The 18,056-nt window shown below is 42.5% G+C and overlaps 1 protein-coding gene across 1 annotated transcript in view; it reads left to right on the forward strand.

The window, feature by feature from the left end:
• The window catches only part of LOC139532493 (mediator of RNA polymerase II transcription subunit 13-like), a 111,480-nt gene that overhangs the window by 21,324 nt on the left and 72,100 nt on the right, over positions 1–18,056 (forward strand). Inside the window, exon 3 of the mRNA XM_071330158.1 lies at positions 7,365–7,533. Coding sequence (XP_071186259.1) covers positions 7,365–7,533 — 169 coding nt within the window. The remainder of the gene's footprint in view (positions 1–7,364; positions 7,534–18,056) is intronic.

The following is an 18,056-nucleotide window of genomic DNA, read 5'->3' on the forward strand; positions in this document are numbered from 1 at the left end:
TGTAGTAGATGGGAGACTAGAGATATGAAGAACAAGGTCAAGCTCTCCAGGGTGGACGGACGGCTTTTTTCTTTTAGCATTGGGCAACCGAGTTAAAATGTCTGGCAAAGCTTAAATCCTTCTGGCGGCTGTTTACAAGTGCACCTGTGAAATGTAGCCGGCCCTCTACTTAAAGCCCTGAAAAATATATGAGCCCAGATCCTCTTAACTTCTCTGCGCTACGGATCCCTTTAGCGGGATCATTTTCCTTAACAACCGCTGAATTGCAGGGCGCAAAATATTACAAAAAATATTTATAATCATGCAATCACAAGTGAAATATACCAAAACACAGCTTAGCTTGTTGTTAATCCACCTATCGTGTCAAATTTTGAAAATATGCTTTACAGCGAAAGCAATCCAAGCTTTTGTGAGTGTATCAATCAATGCTAGAACAGCTAGCCCCAAATTAGCATGGTCACGAAAGTCAGAAAAGCAATAAAATTAATCGCTTACCTTTGATAATCTTCGGATGTTTGCACTCACGAGACCCCCAGTTACACAATAAATGTTATTTTTGTTCGATAAATATTACTTTTATAACAAAAAAACGCCATTTGGGTTGCGCGTTATGTTCAGGACACCACAGCCTCGTTCCGGTCCTGAAAGGCAGAAGAAAATTCCCAAACGTATCAGATTCAAAAATATTACTACAAATATTTATAATCATGCAATCACAAGTGAAATATACCAAAACACAGCTTAGCTCGTTGTTAATCCACCTATCGTGTCAGATTTTTTAAATATGCTTTACAGCGAAAGCAATCCAAGCTTTTGTGAGCGTATCAATCAATGCTAGAACAGCTAGCCCCAAATTAGCATGGTCACGAAAGTCAGAAAAGCAATAAAATTAATCGCTTACCTTTGATAATCTTCGGATGTTTGCACTCACGAGACTCCCAGTTACACAATAAATGTTATTTTTGTTCGATAAATATTGCTTTTATAACAAAAAAACGCCATTTGGGTTGCGCGTTATGTTCAGAAAACTACAGCCTCGTTCCGTTCAACGGAAATTCCAAAAAGTATCCGTAATGTTCGTAGAAACATGTCAAATGTTTTTTATAATCAATCCTCAGGTTGTTTTTAACATACATAATCGATAATATTTCAACCGGACCGTAACCTATTCAATAAAAGAGAGAAAGAAAATGGAGATCTACCCCTCTCGCGCTCAGGAACTAATCAAAGGACACCTGACTAGTTTTGAATAAAAAAATAAAAGCCTGAAACTATGTCTAAAGCCAGGTCACAGCCTGAGGAAGCCATTGGAAAAGGAATCTGGTTGATACCCCTTTAAATGGAAGAAAGACGGGAAATTAAACACAGATTAAAAATAAAAAAAAATCACTTCCTGGTTAGATTTCCTCATGTTTTCGCCTGCAAAATCTGTTTTGTTATACTCACAGACAATATTTTGACAGTTTTGGAAACTTTGGAGTGTTTTCTATCCTAATCTGTAAATTATATGCATATTCTACGATCTGGACCTGAGAAATAGTCCGTTTACCTTGGGAACGTTATTTTTTTTTAAAGAAGAAGAAGAAAAAAAGATATCTGACCCTTAGCATCAAGAGGTTAAACAAGCTGTTCAGCACTCACTGCTCTGCTTTGCCAAGGGCAAAATGGCTTATTTTACTGTTGCTATGGGGGGCAAAGAAATCACAGTTTAAATTCCTCTTTCAGAGGCAGAGAGACGTAATCATTGATGTATCTTTATGTCTGTGTAGACTTTCTCCTCACCTAACTAAACTAATCTGTCTCCACAATGTAGGCCTAACACATTTTCATTTACATGAAGTTTAAAGCTGCACAGTTTGGTAGCTAGCTCAGAACTGAGTCTCGCCACAATAAGGAACAACATCTTGTCAAATAAGATACAGGGGATCATGTCTCGTGGTCATGTGTGGTGTTTATTTCTCTGTGCTGCACGGTGCTGTACACAGGGACAGAGGTTTGCTGGAGACATGTTTGAAAGGAGCTTAAGTGCTCTAAGATGTCTCACAGTGGCTGTTAGTGAGATTAGCAGAGCATCCAGGCCACAGCCGCTCATGATCCAGAAACAAACCCCACTATCAAAGTCGGGTAGTAAAGACACCGCTAGCCTGCTCTGTTTGTGGATCTTGCCAAATCCTATGGTCACTGTCAAGACGACACGAACAGGTCCGGGACCAGCATAGGGAAACTGTGCTATCTTGTGTGGTATTCTATGCAGCATCAAGCAGGAGCCCTTGTTCTCTAAGTCATCATGTGACAATGACCATAGGAGTTGACCAGACAGAGCAAACCAATCAGAGACTAGGCTAAGACAGTGCACCTGGAGCTTCTATCTATCTATCTATAGACACACCTACTCATTCCAGGGTTTTTCTTTATTTGTACTATTTTCTACACTGTAGAATAATAGTGAAGACATCAAAACTATGAAATAACACATGGAATCATGTAATAACCAAAAAAGTGTTAAACAAATCAAAATATATTTTATATTTGAGATTCTTCAAAGTAGCCACCCTTTGCCTTGATGACAGCTTGGCACACGCTTGACATTCTCTCAACCAGCTTCATGAGGTAGTCACCTGGAATGCATTTCAATTAACAGGTGTGCCTTGTTAAAAGTTAATTTGTGGAATTTCTTTCCTTTTTAATGCATTTGAGCCAATCAGTTGTGCTGTGACAAGGTTGGGTTGGTATACAGAAGATATCCCTATTTGGTAAAAGACCAAGTCCATATTATGGGAAGAACAGCTCAAATTAGCAAAGAGAAACGACAGTCCATCATTACTTTTAAGACATGAAGGTCAGCCAATCTGGAACATTTCAAGGACTTTGAAAGTTTCTTCAAGTGCAGTGGCAAAAACCATCAAGCGCTATGATGAAACTGGCTCTCATGAGGACCGCCACAGGAAAGGAAGACCCAGAGTTACCTCTGCTGCAGAGGAAAAGTTAATTAGAGTTAACTGCACCTCAGATTGCAGCCCAAATATATGATTCACAGAGTTCAAGTAACAGACTCATCTCAACATCAACTGTTCAGAGGAGACTGCATGAATCAGGCGTTCATGATCGAATTGCTGCAAAGAAACCACTTGCTGCGAAGAAACCACTACTAGAAGACACCAATAATAAGAAGAGACTTGCTTGGGCCAAGAAACACGAGCAACGGACATTACACTTATGGAAATCTGTCCTTTGGTCTGATGAGTCCAAATCTTCAGGCTGTGTAAGAGCTATTTGACCAAGACGGAGAGTGATGGAGTGCTGCATCAGATGACCTTGCCTCCACAATCACGCAACCTCAACCCACTTGAGATGGTTTGGGATGAGTTGGACCGCAGATTGAAGAAAAAGTAGCCAACAAGTGCTCAGCATATGTGGGAACTCCTTCAAGACTGTTGTAAAAGTATTCCTCGTGAAGCTGGTTGAGAGAATGCCAAGAGTGTGCAAAGCTGACATCAAGGCAAAGGGTGGCTACTTTGAAGAATCTCAAATATAAAATATATTTTGATTTGTTTAACACTTTTTTGGTTATTACATGATTCCATATGTGTTATTTCATAGTTTTGATGTCTTCACTATTATTCTACATTGTAGAAAATAGTAAAAAATTAAGAAAAACCCTTGAATGAGTAGCTGTGTCCAAACTTTTGACTGGTACTGTATCTAGCCACCCTGCAGCAGCGCTTTCACTTGACCCCTCTAACTGGGTACAGACACACTTCAGGCATGAATGGAAACTTGTGGTGAAATGTAGCTGCTCTGTCTGTTTTCTGTGTGCTGCAGAGAAAATTACTTGCTTAGTGTTAATAAAAAAAAAAAAATAGTCATGAAGAAAAACAAAAAATCACACCGAATACAAACATACACATACAGTTGAAGTCGGAAGTTTGCGTACACCTTAGCCAAATACATTTAAACTCAGTTTTTCACAATTCCTGACATTTAATCCGAGTAAAAAGTCTTAGGTCAGTTAGGATCACCACTTTATTTAAAAAATGTGAAATGTCAGAATAATAGTAGAGAGAATTATTTATTTCAGCTTTTATTTCTTTCATCACATTCCCAGTGGGTCAGAAGTTTACATACACTCAATTAGTATTTGGTAGCATTGCCTTTAATTTGTTTAACTTATGTCAAACGTTTCGGGTAGCCTTCCGCAAGCTTCCCACAATAAATTGGGTGAATTTTGGCCCATTCCTCCTGACAGAGCTGGTGTAACTGAGTCAGGTTTGTAGGCCTCCTTGCTCGCACACACTTTTTCAGTTCTGCCCACACATTTTCTATAGGATTGAGGTAAGGGCTTTGTGATGGCAACTCCAATACCTTGACTTTGTTGTCCTTAAGCCATTTTGCGACAACTTTGGAAGTATGCTTGAGGTCATTGTCCATTTGGAAGACCCATTTGCGACCAAGCTTTAACTTCCTGACTGATGTCTTGAGATGTTGCTTCAATATATCCACATAATTTTCCTCCCTCATGATGGCATCTATGTTGTGAAGTGCACCAGCCCCTCATGCAGCAAAGCACCCCCACAACATGATGCTGCCACACCCGTGCTTCACGGTTGGGATGGTGTTCTTCGTCTTGCAAGCATCCCCCTTTTTCCTCCAAACATAACGATGGTCATTATGGCCAAACAGTTCTATTTTTGTTTTATCAGACCAGAGGACATTTCTCCAAAAAGTGCGATCTTTGTCCCCATGTGCAGTTGCAAACCGTAGTCTGGCTTTTTTATGGTGGTTTTGGAGCAGTGGCTTCTTCCTTGCTGAGCGGCCTTTCAGGTGATGTCGATATAGGACTCGTTTTACTGTGGATACTTTTGTACCTGTTTCCTCCAGCATCTTCACAAGGTCCTTTGTTGTTGTTCTGGGATTGATGTGCACTTTTTGCACCAAAGTACGTTCATCTCTAGGAGACAGAACGCGTCTCCTTCCTGAACGGTATGACGGCTGTGTGGTCCCATGGTGTTTATACTTGCGTACTATTGTTTGTACAGATGAAAGTGGTACCTTCAGGCATTTGGAAATTACTCCCAAGGATGAACCAGACTTGTAGAGGTCTCCAATTTCTTTTCCTAGGTCTTGGCTGATTTCTTTTGATTTTCACATGATGTCAAACAAAGATGCACGGACTTTGAAGGTAGGCCTTGAAATACATCCACAGGTACACCTCCAATTGACTCAAATTATGTCATTCAGCCGATCAGAAGCTTCTAAAGCCATGACATAATTTTCTGGAATTTTCCGAGCTGTTTAAAGGCACAGTCAACTTAGTGTATGTTAACTTCTGACCCCCTTGAATTGTGATACAGTGAATTGTAATTGAAATAATCTGTCTGTAAACAATTGTTGGAAAAATGACTTGTGTCATGCACAAAGTAGATGTCCTAACCAACTTGCCAAAAGTATAGTTTGTTAACAGGAGATTTGTGGAGAGGTTGAAAAACGAGTTTTAATGACTCCAACCTAAGTGTATGTAAACTTCTGACTTCAACTGTATGTGCAAAAACAGCATTATTGTTTGACACATGGGCTGAAACTGCACCATTTTGTTTCTCTCCGTAGCTCACGCACTTTCAATATTTAAATATTAAATCATTTGATTTTTCCATTGTGTTGATGATGGGGCTTGATAATTGATTGTTTTTTTCAAGATTAGAAGAGAATCGTCCAATCCATCGGGTATCTCACTATACCCCCATATGCCATGTCTTGAAATATGCAGACAGGCGGATTAAAAGTACATTTACATTGTAATACTTCTGGCAGCCATCTTTCAAGCTCTGCCCACAACTTCCGGACTTGATAGCATTCCCAGAAAGCATGGAATATTGAGTCATTTTTTGTTTTACACTTAAGACATGACTCTGCCGTTGTGCTGTTGAATTTGTGCATTTTGTCTCTTGTTTCATACATTAGCTTGTACTGGATTAAGCGTACATTTTCGTTAATTGTAATTTTGTTTGTTATGCCCCAACTTTCCCAACATCTTGTGTCTCTAACCCTGTCTCTCTCTCTCTCCGTCTATCTAACTGAGGATAGACAGACTTGCATTGTGTTTTCTTTGCGTAAAAATACTTTCCCGGTTATAGTTTGTCTTTTCTCCTTGCTTGCTTACGGTCAATATATGATTTTCAGATGTCAGTAAAAGATATGACTGACTATTTTGTTTCAAATCTATATTTTGAGATGCCAGGTACAATATGCTGCCCACTTGAAATAGTAGGCTTGTGATTGTCATTTGTTCTTTATGCTAAGATTTAGTATGATATAATAATTGTATTTTCAGTGCAGTGTACATAGTGTAACTGCAAGACATAGCTCACATCAACTTCCCTCCCTTTGCCTGTCTGGTCTTTTGATCCCCTTCACCTCTGCTAGGCATCTACTTTACACTTCTGTCTACTTCTGTAAACCCCTACAACTCATCCAGAACGCCGCAGCCCGTCTGGTGTTCAACCTTCCCAAGTTCTCTCACGTCACCCCGCTCCTCCGCTCTCTCCACTGGCTTCCAGTTGAAGCTCGCATCCGCTACAAGACCATGGTGCTTGCCTACGGAGCTGTGAGGGGAACGGCACCTCAGTACCTCCAGGCTCTGATCAGGCCCTACACCCAAACAAGGGCACTGCGTTCATCCACCTCTGGCCTGCTCGCCTCCCTACCACTGAGGAAGTACAGTTCCCGCTCAGCCCAGTCAAAACTGTTCGCTGCTCTGGCCCCCCAATGGTGGAACAAACTCCCTCACGACGCCAGGACAGCGGAGTCAATCACCACCTTCCGGAGACACCTGAAACCCCACCTCTTTAAGGAATACCTAGGATAGGATAAAGTAATCCTTCTCACCCCCCCCCCCCCCCTTAAAAGATTTAGATGCACTATTGTAAAGTGGCTGTTCCACTGGATGTCATAAGGTGAATGCACCAATTTGTAAGTCGCTCTGGATAAGAGCGTCTGCTAAATGACTTAAATGTAAAATGTAAATGTCTACTGCTTTGGCACAGTCAGGATTCAGGAACTGTCTTATGTGTTGTTAGTGTAATATTAGCATTTCTTGTAAACCACTAAGTCTTGCACGACTGAGTAAAACTGAGAAGATGGAGAGAAACGTTTGTATGCATTAGGCCAATAAGTGAATTAATCATACATTAAGCCAATACAGGCTGGTTAAATTATTCAAATTCTTGGTAGTTTGTTCAACAGAAAAGTGAAACAGAGGAAATTGTAGCCAGTGTAGCTATATAAATAGTTTTTTGCAGCTGAGCTGGTTAGCAAATTTGTTAAAAAAAAATTACTCTAACCCTGTCTCTCTCCGTCTGTCTATCTAGCTGAGGAGGACGGTGTGTGGGAGAGCGGCCTATCCTATGAGTGCAGGACGCTCTTGTTCAAAGCCATCCACAACCTGCTGGAGCGCTGTCTCATGAACCGCAGCTTCGTACGCGTCGGCAAGTGGTTCGTCAAGCCCTACGAGAAGGATGAGAAGCCCATTAATAAGAGGTAAGATGCTCCTACTCACTCCTCCAGTTCTCTCCTTCCTTCCCATCTCCCCAGTGTCGACAGTCCTCCAGTTCTCTCCTTCCTTCCCCTCTCCCCAGTGTCGACAGTCCTCCAGTTCTCTCCTTCTTCCTTCCCCTCTCCCCAGTGTCGACAGTCCTCCAGTTCTCTCCTTCTTCCTTCCCCTCTCCCCAGTGTCGACAGTCCTCCAGTTCTCTCCTTCTTCCTTCCCCTCTCCCCAGTGTCGACAGTCCTCCAGTTCTCTCCTTCTTCCTTCCCCTCTCCCCAGTGTCGACAGTCCTCCAGTTCTCTCCTTCCTTCCCCTCTCCCCAGTGTCGACAGTCCTCCAGTTCTCTCCTTCTTTCCCCTCTCCCCAGTGTCGACAGTCCTCCAGTTCTCTCCTTCTTCCTTCCCCTCTCCCCAGTGTCGACAGTCCTCCAGTTCTCTCCTTCTTCCTTCCCCTCTCCCCAGTGTCGACAGTCCTCCAGTTCTCTCCTTCCTTCCCCTCTCCCCAGTGTCGACAGTCCTCCAGTTCTCTCCTTCTTTCCCCTCTCCCCAGTGTCGACAGTCCTCCAGTTCTCTCCTTCCTTCCCCTCTCCCCAGTGTCGACAGTCCTCCAGTTCTCTCCTTCTTCCTTCCCCTCTCCCCAGTGTCGACAGTCCTCCAGTTCTCTCCTTCCTTCCCCTCTCCCCAGTGTCGACAGTTCTCCAGTTCTCTCCTTCCTTCCCCTCTCCCCAGTGTCGACAGTCCTCCAGTTCTCTCCTTCTTCCTTCCCCTCTCCCCAGTGTCGACAGTCCTCCAGTTCTCTCCTTCCTTCCCCTCTCCCCAGTGTCGACAGTCCTCCAGTTCTCTCCTTCCTTCCCCTCTCCCCAGTGTCGGCAGTCCTCCAGTTCTCTCCTTCCTTCCCCTCTCCCCAGTGTCGACAGTCCTTCAGTTCTCTCATTCTTCCTTCCCCTCTCCCCAGTGTCGACAGTCCTCCAGTTCTCTCCTTCCTTCCCCTCTCCCCAGTGTCGACAGTCCTCCAGTTCTCTCCTTCTTCCTAACCCTCTCCCCAGTGTCGACAGTCCTCCAGTTCTCTCCTTCTTCCTTCCCCTCTCCCCAGTGTCGACAGTCCTCCAGTTCTCTCCTTCCTTCGCCTCTCCCCAGTGTCGACAGTCCTCCAGTTCTCTCCTTCTTCCTTCCCCTCTCCCCAGTGTCGACAGTCCTCCAGTTCTCTCCTTCTTCCTTCCCCTCTCCCCAGTGTCGACAGTCCTCCAGTTCTCTCCTTCTTCCTTCCCCTCTCCCCAGTGTCGACAGTCCTCCAGTTCTCTCCTTCTTCCTTCCCCTCTACCACTGGTGTTGTAGTAGCCCACTGAAGGATAGAATAAAGATGGATTGAATACATTTGTCAATAGTTCAAGAACGTCTGATTTGTGCCTCATTTACACTTGGGTGCTGTGCTCTATTAATCAATCAGATACGTACCCCTCTCTTCTTACTCCCTTTCCAGGTAGATTTAGTCCTGAGCCCAATGCCCATTCTCAGTCCCCATAGAGAAGTGTGTTTTCTGCGTTGGTTAAATAAAGTTGTGAAGGTTTTGAATTGGAGAGCAGGGCTACAGACCCGTTCTTTCTACCCTGTTGGCTGTACTTCCTGGAAGTGTGTTGCCAAGCCGCAGCAGTGACTGAGCCGTCCCCTCTATCTGGTGGGGAGGATTTGTCTCTGTCAGTGTCTGGCCTCTGATAAGCGAAGGAGGCACACAGCTGCTGAGGAGTAAACAACTGAGGTGGTGACACTTGGTGCTCCTCGTCACCCTAGTCCAAATATCTTGTAGGATTAGTGGAATTTTTTCAATAGAATCCTATAGGATTCTCACAATCCTATACGATTTTGTAACACCTCTATCAGAATCCTATTGGACTACTTTTTTCCTATTGGAAATAAAAAGTGATCCTATAGGATTCTTGTAGTCCTATAGGATATTGTGTCACCTGTATCAGAATCCTATTGGAATCCTATTAGACTACTTGGACAAATAATGCCACTTGAATAATGTTTACATAACTTACATTACTCATATCACATGTATATACTATATTTTATACCATCTATTGCACCTTGCCTATTCCGCTCGGCCATTGCTCATTCATATACTTACATGTGCATATTCTCATTCACCCCTTTAGATTTGTGTGTATTAAGTAGTTGTTGGGGAATTGTTGGATTACTTGTTAGATATTACTGCACTGACGGAACTAGAAGCACAAGCATTTCGCTACACTCGCATTAACATCTGCTAACCATGTGACAAATAAAATTTGATTTGATTTGACTACTTTTTTCCTATGAGGAATCAAAAGTAATCCTATTGGACCCTTAAGAGTGACTGATGAGGTTACTGCTAGCACAGGCTTGCAGTGTTAATTAACTACCAAGTTCAGTTCGCTGCCTGTGGTTGTGCATAGAATCTCTTTATAACATTATTATTCTAATTGTTTTATCCTTCACTGTGCGTGAATGCAATAACTGTGAGTACAGTATTTGTTTCCTTGTGTTTCCTGACGAAGTTGTCAATGTTGTAGTCATATTTTTGTCATTGTGCAGGATTTTATGCACTCGTTTTTTTATTTTTTTATTTTTTTACAATATATTTCTTGGATGCACACTAGCTAAGAAACTACTATCAGCCACATTTTGCCTGTCAGCTGACTAGCTAGCTAATTTGTAGCAATTTGTATCTCATTTCTTAGTCACTGTATTGTTGTAGCAGATGAGAAATGTTTATCTGGTTTGTTTTTGCTAAATATACTGTATGTGCCTTATTGTAGGCAAGTCAAACCATTTTTAACATTTCTGGTTGATCATAAAAATAAATAAATCACATCATGTTTTTGGACTCATTCAGCAGGTCTTACCCAATTAAGTAGAATACTAATGAAAATGTATGTTGAAAATTCCATTTATATATCTATATATAAGTAGAAAATTATGCTGTTACTGCTTCCTGTTGACAATACATTTTGATAAACACCCCAATGTCAAAACACAGTTTTGAAGTTTCCAAATCAATAAACAGTTTGTGATATATTGAAAACATAAACATAAAATGTACTACCTACACATACATGTGCTAAAATAGTAATCATATTACTCGTTTTAAACAAGCACCGTATGAACTGCATATGCACCAAAAACCCTGTGTTTTGACAAGTAGCAGTGAATCACTCATATTGGGCTCCCGAGTGGGGCAGCGGTCTAAGGCACTGCATATCATTGCTAGAGGTGTCACTACAGACCCTGGTTCAATTCCAGGCTGTATCACAACCGGCCGTGATTGGGAGTCCCATAGGGTGGTGCACAATTGGCCCAGCATCGTCTGGGTTAGGGTTTGGCCAGGGGTAGGCCGTCATTGTAAATAAGAATTTGTTCTTAACTGGACTAGCCTAGTTAAATAAATAAATATTGGTAAGGGGGGGAAGTCAGGTTGTATGCACAGCTGAAACTAACACAACTCAAAACCACATGGAAACTGGAAATATCTGCTGAAGACAAGCTACATTTTGATTTGATTTGGGGGTCGCAGAAATAGAAACACTTTTTTGTCAATCACTCATATTGATATCACGTTGAAATCAATAGAATGAGAGGGGGAGTCGGGTTACAAGTCCTGTTCAAACTGACCTTACTGGGGAAAAAAACACAATCTTGGAATAATATGTACAGTACCAGTCAAAAGTTTGGACACACCTACTCACCTACTAAGGGTTTTTCTTTATTTTTTATTATTTTCAACATTGTAGAATAATAGTGAAGACATCAACACAATGAAATAACACATATGGAATCATGTAGTTACCAAATAAGTGTTAAACAAATCTAAATATTTAATATTTGAGATTCTTCAAAGTATCCACCCTTTGCCTTGATGACAGCTTTTCACACTTGGCATTCTCTCAACCAGCTTCACCTGGAATGCTTTTCCAACAGTCTGAAGGAGTTCACACAACACATATACTCAGCACTTGTTGGCTGCTTTTTCCTTCAATCTGCGGTCCATCTCATCGCAAACCATCTCAATTGGGTTGAGGTCGGGTGATTGTGGAAGCCAGGTCATCTGATGCAGCACTCCATCACTATCCTTCTTGGTCAAATAGCCCTTACACAGCCTGGAGTTGTGTTGGGTCATTGTCCTGTTGAAAAACAAATGATAGTCCCACTAAGTACAAATAAAATAAAAAACTCTAATTTGGGCTTCTCAGACCAAAGGACAGATTTCCACCGGTCTAAAGTCCGTTGCTTGTGTTTCTTGGCCCGAGCAAGTCTCTTCTTATTATTGGTGTCCTTTAGTAGTGTTTTTTTTGCAGCAATTTGACCATGAAAGCCTAATTCACGCAGTCTCCTCTGGACAGTTGATGTTGAGATGTGTCTGTTACTTGAACTCTGTGAAGCATTTATTTGGGCTGCAGTCTGAGATTCAGTTAACTCTAATTAACTTTTCCTCTGCAGCAGAGGTAACTCTGGGTCTTCCTTTCCTGTGGCGGTCCTCATGAGAGCCAGTTTCATCATAGCGCTTGATGGTTTTTGCCACTGCACTTGAAGAAACTTTCAAAGTACTTAAAATTTTCCAGATTGACTGACCTTTTTGTCTCAAAGTAATGATGGACTGTTGTTTCTCTTTGCTTATTTGAGCTGTTCTTCCCATAATATGGACTTGGTCTTTTACCAATTAGGGATATCTTCTGTATACCAACCCTACCTTGTCACAACACAACTGATTGGCTCAAACGCATTAAGAAGGAAAGAAATTCCACAAATGAACTTTTAACAAGGCACACCTGTTAATTGAAATGCATTCCAGGTGACTACCTCATGAAGCTGGTTGAGAGAATGTCAAGAGTGTGAAAAGCTGTCATCAAGGCAAAGGGTGGCTACTTTGAAGAATCTCAAATATAAAATATATTTTGATTTGTTAAAAAAAAATGTGCTTACTACATGATTCCATATGTGTTATTTCATAGTTTTGATGTCTTCACTATTATTCTACAATGTAGAAAATAGTAAAATGAAGAAAAATCCTTGAATATGTAGGTGTGTCCAAACTTTTGACTGGTACTAAGGGTCACTGGTTAGAGGACAACTTGTAGAATAATTTTGGATTGTTGCATTTTGTTTCAAGTGGGTTGCCAACGCAGAAAGTTAAACGCAACACTACTTTGTTAATCACTCATGTCGGCCTCAGTTTGAAATCAATAGAGCGGGGGCAAATGTTTGTGTATGCGCTGTTTTAACTAACACCATTCAAAAGCCACAGTGAAATTGAAAATAATTCATGCATCACTGGTTAGAAGAGAATTTGCTGAAGACAGTCATCTGAATTCTAGAATGTTGAATGGAAGTTTTGTGAGGCTGTTGAAACAGGGATGAAAACAAATCAGTTGCATTGTTGTTTCATTTCAACAAATCAAGACCAGCTATAGGATATCAACAGTGACAAGTGTTGGCTGTTATTTGAGCGACTTTTATACAGAGAGCATCCCGAATTTTCACTGCCATTCGAGTTTGAAAATTATAGAATTCCTAAAACTGCCGGTGCGTATGACAAATCCATTAATATTGATATCCATAAAAAAATACCTGATCGTTTATGACAACTGATGTGTCCTCTCCGTCTGTCCCGAACTGCATGGAACTGTGTTGACAGTCAATGATCTGCAAGTCATGTTGCATGCCTAGTCAAACTGTACACTGTACCCAGCATCGATATTCAGGTAGGCGGCCTGAATATCGCTTATGTATTTCTGAGTTGAAGCTTGTGCAGATTAAATAACAGCCTAATGAGAGAAATGTCAGTCAGTGTGTTGTGGTGAACAGCCCAGAGCAGGGATTGAAAGGCAAATGAGGAATTATTGATAAGAGCCCCTAACTAACTAGCTAGGGGAGACAGGAGCTCTGTTCCGGCTCAGCGTGGTGTCACAGTGCAGTCAACCCAGGGCATTGTGTGTTTTTCTTTTTGTTTTTGTACTAGCTAAATGTCTCACATGTTGTTGCCAGAAAGCCCAGGAAAGCAGTCGGGTGACAGGCAGGCAGCATTGTGAAAGCTAAGAGCTGCTGGCTGGTTAGGGCCACAGGATAGTGGTGGTTGGTTCGATGGTTAGTTGTTTCACACCCATTCATTGCTACTGTGGTAACATCCATAGTTTATTATCTGATGGTTGTTTGATTTTAATTTGATGGCTGTTGATGATCACATCAGAGGTTCCATCCCAGACAGTCTTTTTAAAGCCCCTGAAATATCCCCTCTTTCTTATTAAAAAGCACAAAGTTTTCATTGCTTTTGTATGTGAACACAATGGCTTAATTTCATATAACTAATAATTATACTAATACCCTTAGTCTAGTGTGGTGGCCACTGGCCACACGGCAGCCCTGCTCTCTTTCTATTTCTGCTGGCTGAGAAGACCCAGGCCCCAGTCGAGGAGAAGGAACAATGAGGTTTCCTCAGTCAGCCCTGGAATTCACAGCCAGCCATGCCAAGCCCTCTCTATCCAGTCTCCACTCCCTGTGCTACACAGAGACGGGGACAGGGTATAAATAGATCTACAGCTACCAAGAAAGAAACCAGCCATGTTCTCCTTAGGATGTTGTTGTTGTTCTTCATGACTTTGTTCCTCTTCCGGCCAGGCCGCCGCGGAGGCCGGGGTTGTATTCATTAGACACCTAACGGAATAAACAGAACTGGAACAGGGAGGGACTACCTTGACTTGTCCAATAAGAATAGCTTGTTTTCGTTTTCCGTTTGAAAATGATTCAATAGCAGGTTAGCGTTTTTTGTCATGAATCTTGTTCTGGAGGCAGCTCTGCAGAGAGGTCACTAGCTGGCACAGCCACAGTCATGAAATCAGATTTTAACCTTAACCACACTGTTAACCATAATACCATCGCTGCAACTCCTCAACAGGCTCGGGTGAAGCGAAGGTCGAGTCATGCGTCCTCCGAAACATGACCCACCAAACCACCCTTCTTAACACCCGCACGCTTAATCCAGAAGCCAGTCGCACCAATGTGTTGGAGGAAACACCGCTCAACTGACGACTGCTGTCAGCCTGCAGGTGCCCGGCCCGCCACAAGGAGTCGACCAAACCATCCCTTATCCCGGACGACACTGGGCCAATTGTGTGCCGCCCTATGGGACTCCCGGTCATGGCCGGTTATGACACAGCCTGGGATCGAACCCCTGCAAAGCAGTGCCTTGGACCACTGAGCCACTCGGGAGGCCCAGCGCATGGTGTTTTAATGTTGTGCCCGGTCAGAACTGCTCGTCTATCTGGGGGATAATGTTCTTAAAGAGGTGGTCTTGTACAGTTTTTAACTACACTTTCAAGAGGAAGTCGCTTATTATCTTTTCTATTTAAGAGAAAGGACGGTTGTTTGAGATTTTTAGTCTGTTAGGTACACACAGTGCTGAGCTGCTGCTCAGGTTAGTGTTAAGACTGAGAGAAGGAGCTCTTTGCTTTACCTCCCCAGTGGCCAGCTCCAAGTCTCCCAGCTCTGTGGGTTTTTCACCATGGAGACATTTAGGTTTGTCCCAGAGGAGCCACCGTAGAGGGCTGTTTTTCCCCCAGGGAACCTCCATCCACCAGGGTGGCGATACCTTTCGTCTTGTCACACACTTTGCATAATTTCCAATCATAATTTCCCACTGCCCCTGGGGGTCATAGAAGTGAGATTACTTTTCTGTTCTCCTAACAACTGGTCCAGGAATGGCTGAGTTTGTTCACTCCTAATTGAATGCAGTCTGACTGTCATAGGTGTCAACTGATCCTAGATCAGTGCATAAATGGTAGACAAGGCAGTCTGAGTGTTGTTTACCATCTCCTGTGCTCTGTGAGAGTTAGGTAAGAGTGTTTATTCAGTCTTCCACTTGTGTTGAATACAAATAAACTATTTTCTCAGATGACCTGGGTAAACCTGTTAGAGTGGTAGGCCATGCCATGCTGTCGTCACGCTGACCATGCTGCAACTTAAAGTCACACTCTCCCAGTCACTATAATTATCTAACATCTTACGCAAAGCAGGCTGCCTCTGACTGCAAAGTCACGGTTTCACTCTATGGGGACTTCCTCTTTTTCGTCTCACTGTCAGACAAGATGCTACAGCTGCAAACGTGTGGCACAGTATTTGGCCTATTGCGCACACACACTCTCAAATGTGGTTGTGCTGCGGTCCTGTAAGTAGAGAAAAGTCAACATGTCGGCCACTGCTGTCACTAAGTTGCCTCAGCCTGTCAGTCAGACCAATAGTAAACCCTTAGAGGAAGTGTGTGTTGCAGTGTGTTGCGTAGTGCAATTCTCAGGTCATTGATACCCACTAGTCATCAGACTCTCAGCTCTGGAAGTCCTCCCAACTGCTGTTGCTATATTCTCTGTTTAGCCTGTCACTCCTCAGCTCTCCTCCTGTTACGTCTAAGTGGCGTCACCTAGGACTCTCATTGGACGCCTGTGTTGCCATTCGTCTGTGTTCGTATCCCAAAACCCAAACCTCAGCTTGTTTGAAATGCTTACATCACTTCTCTCCAGCTCTTTCACACGCTAATGCACAGTGCACTCCCCCTCCCCCCTCCTTCTCTCGCCTTCTCTCTCACTCTATCTCGGCTTTGCTTCTCTCGCTCTCACCCCCTCTTTTTCTGTCTGTGTTAGTGGTTGATTTTATGTGACCTCCCACATGAAGAATGTATACAGTAGATTCCAGCAGCTCTGGGTTGCTTTGTGTTGTCTGTCAGTTCCAGACATAAGACAGGGAGAGAGCGAGAGAGGGAGAGGGAGAAAGAGAGAGTGTGTTCCAGGACCTGTTTTGGTCTGTAAACCTGGTCTAGATTACCCGCAGGCACCTCTACTCTGCTCCTGGAATGTGTTTGAGAGAGGGAGAGCAATGCTGCACTGTCTGTTGAGGCAGGGCAGGGGGAAGCAACGGAAGCCATTTGAAAGGGAGAGAGAGTGAGGGAAGGAGAGGAAGGGAGAGAACCTCCTCGTTGTCATGACAGCAGGGAGATGCACCCCGGGATGGGCAACGCGTGTTTCCAAGGGGAAGGAGGATGCCTGTCCTCTATTGGTCAGCTTCTAAGAGACTTGTTTATGTTCTGTTGATCCAGGACCTAATTGGTCGTATTTTCAAAGAGCTCAGAAACTCCTTTTTAAGATACGTCAACTCCTAGCCTATGTTCAATAATATTTATACAAATTGCTTGATATGTTGCTAGATTTTGCTTGATAATTCTGCTTGATCTCAACATATCCTTTTGAACATAGTGTTCAATAAATTGACTAAATGACACATGAAGGCGTTGACATTCAGTTTATTCTAGCTTCTGTTATATTTATAGCAGATTGATGTAACAGCTTGCCTGACTGGCAATGAATTTATGCAATGCAGTGTGTTATGCATTGGAGCATATGCCTGTGTTCTTTTCTGCGTAGCGTGTGTTAGAGCTAGGCGATATGGACAAAAATCCATATTGCGATAAATTGACCCAGCGATAAATTATTTTGGCGGGAGTTGCTAGAGCTGGGTGATATGGGGAAAAATACATATCGTGAAAAATGTTGCTATTTTGCTCAATAACAATAAATAGGCCTACACCGATATATATACTTTTTGAATGGACAATTACTTTAGTCATATGAACAAAAATATCTAGTGGCAAGACAACTGAGATGATAGCTTATGATTAAAACATGAAGCTATTTCATCTAACATATCCAGGGGATGTATGATTGATATTGTTTTGGTGCAACCTGTCAAAATAGGATCCAGAATGATGAGATATATTTTTGGCTCTTCAGAGAATTTGCCGTCATCTTTGTGCATATTGGACTATAGGCTACATTACTCACCACCTGAGGAAGTGGGAATTCAAAACACACAGCTAGATTGCTAACTCTAAATATGATATTGTTGCTAGATAGATTCATAAATTAGCCTACATTGCCATCAGTAAATGTAGGCTAATGTCCTAGAAAAACGTTGCATTGCTAGGCTAATTGATGTAGGCCCATTCACTGCAGATGGAGAACCATACTACAGCCTACTCCAGTTGTAAAGTGGTGCCATGAAGTCAATATTAAGAGGTGAGAAATAAATGATATACTCACAGAAAGCTGTGACTCTCTTCTCTGTAACGAGAACAACAGTAGTTGCTTTGAAAACGGACTTTTTCCTCGCATTGCATTTTGAACAACGGTCGCATGCTTGTTCTTCTCAGAATGCATCCCTCTTCCGGGTGCACAGTGGGGTACGGGAGTGAGAGGGGCTCGCTCACACATCAACAAACAGCCAAACAGGGACATGCAGATACTTTCATAGCATGAATCAACATAATGTATAGACTATTACTGTTGACCAAATAATGGTTTTAGAATAATCTACAGGAACGTTGGGTAGCACAATTAAAGACAATTCTTTAGTAAAGGCAAGTAAGGCAATGTCAGTGTTGGTAATTTTCGGTTTATTGTCCCAGTTGTAGCACGTGTGTTATGCCTGGGTCGTACAGT

This window comes from Salvelinus alpinus, chromosome 1, assembly GCF_045679555.1.
Source record: "Salvelinus alpinus chromosome 1, SLU_Salpinus.1, whole genome shotgun sequence".
In the NCBI taxonomy this organism is placed as follows: domain Eukaryota; kingdom Metazoa; phylum Chordata; class Actinopteri; order Salmoniformes; family Salmonidae; genus Salvelinus; species Salvelinus alpinus.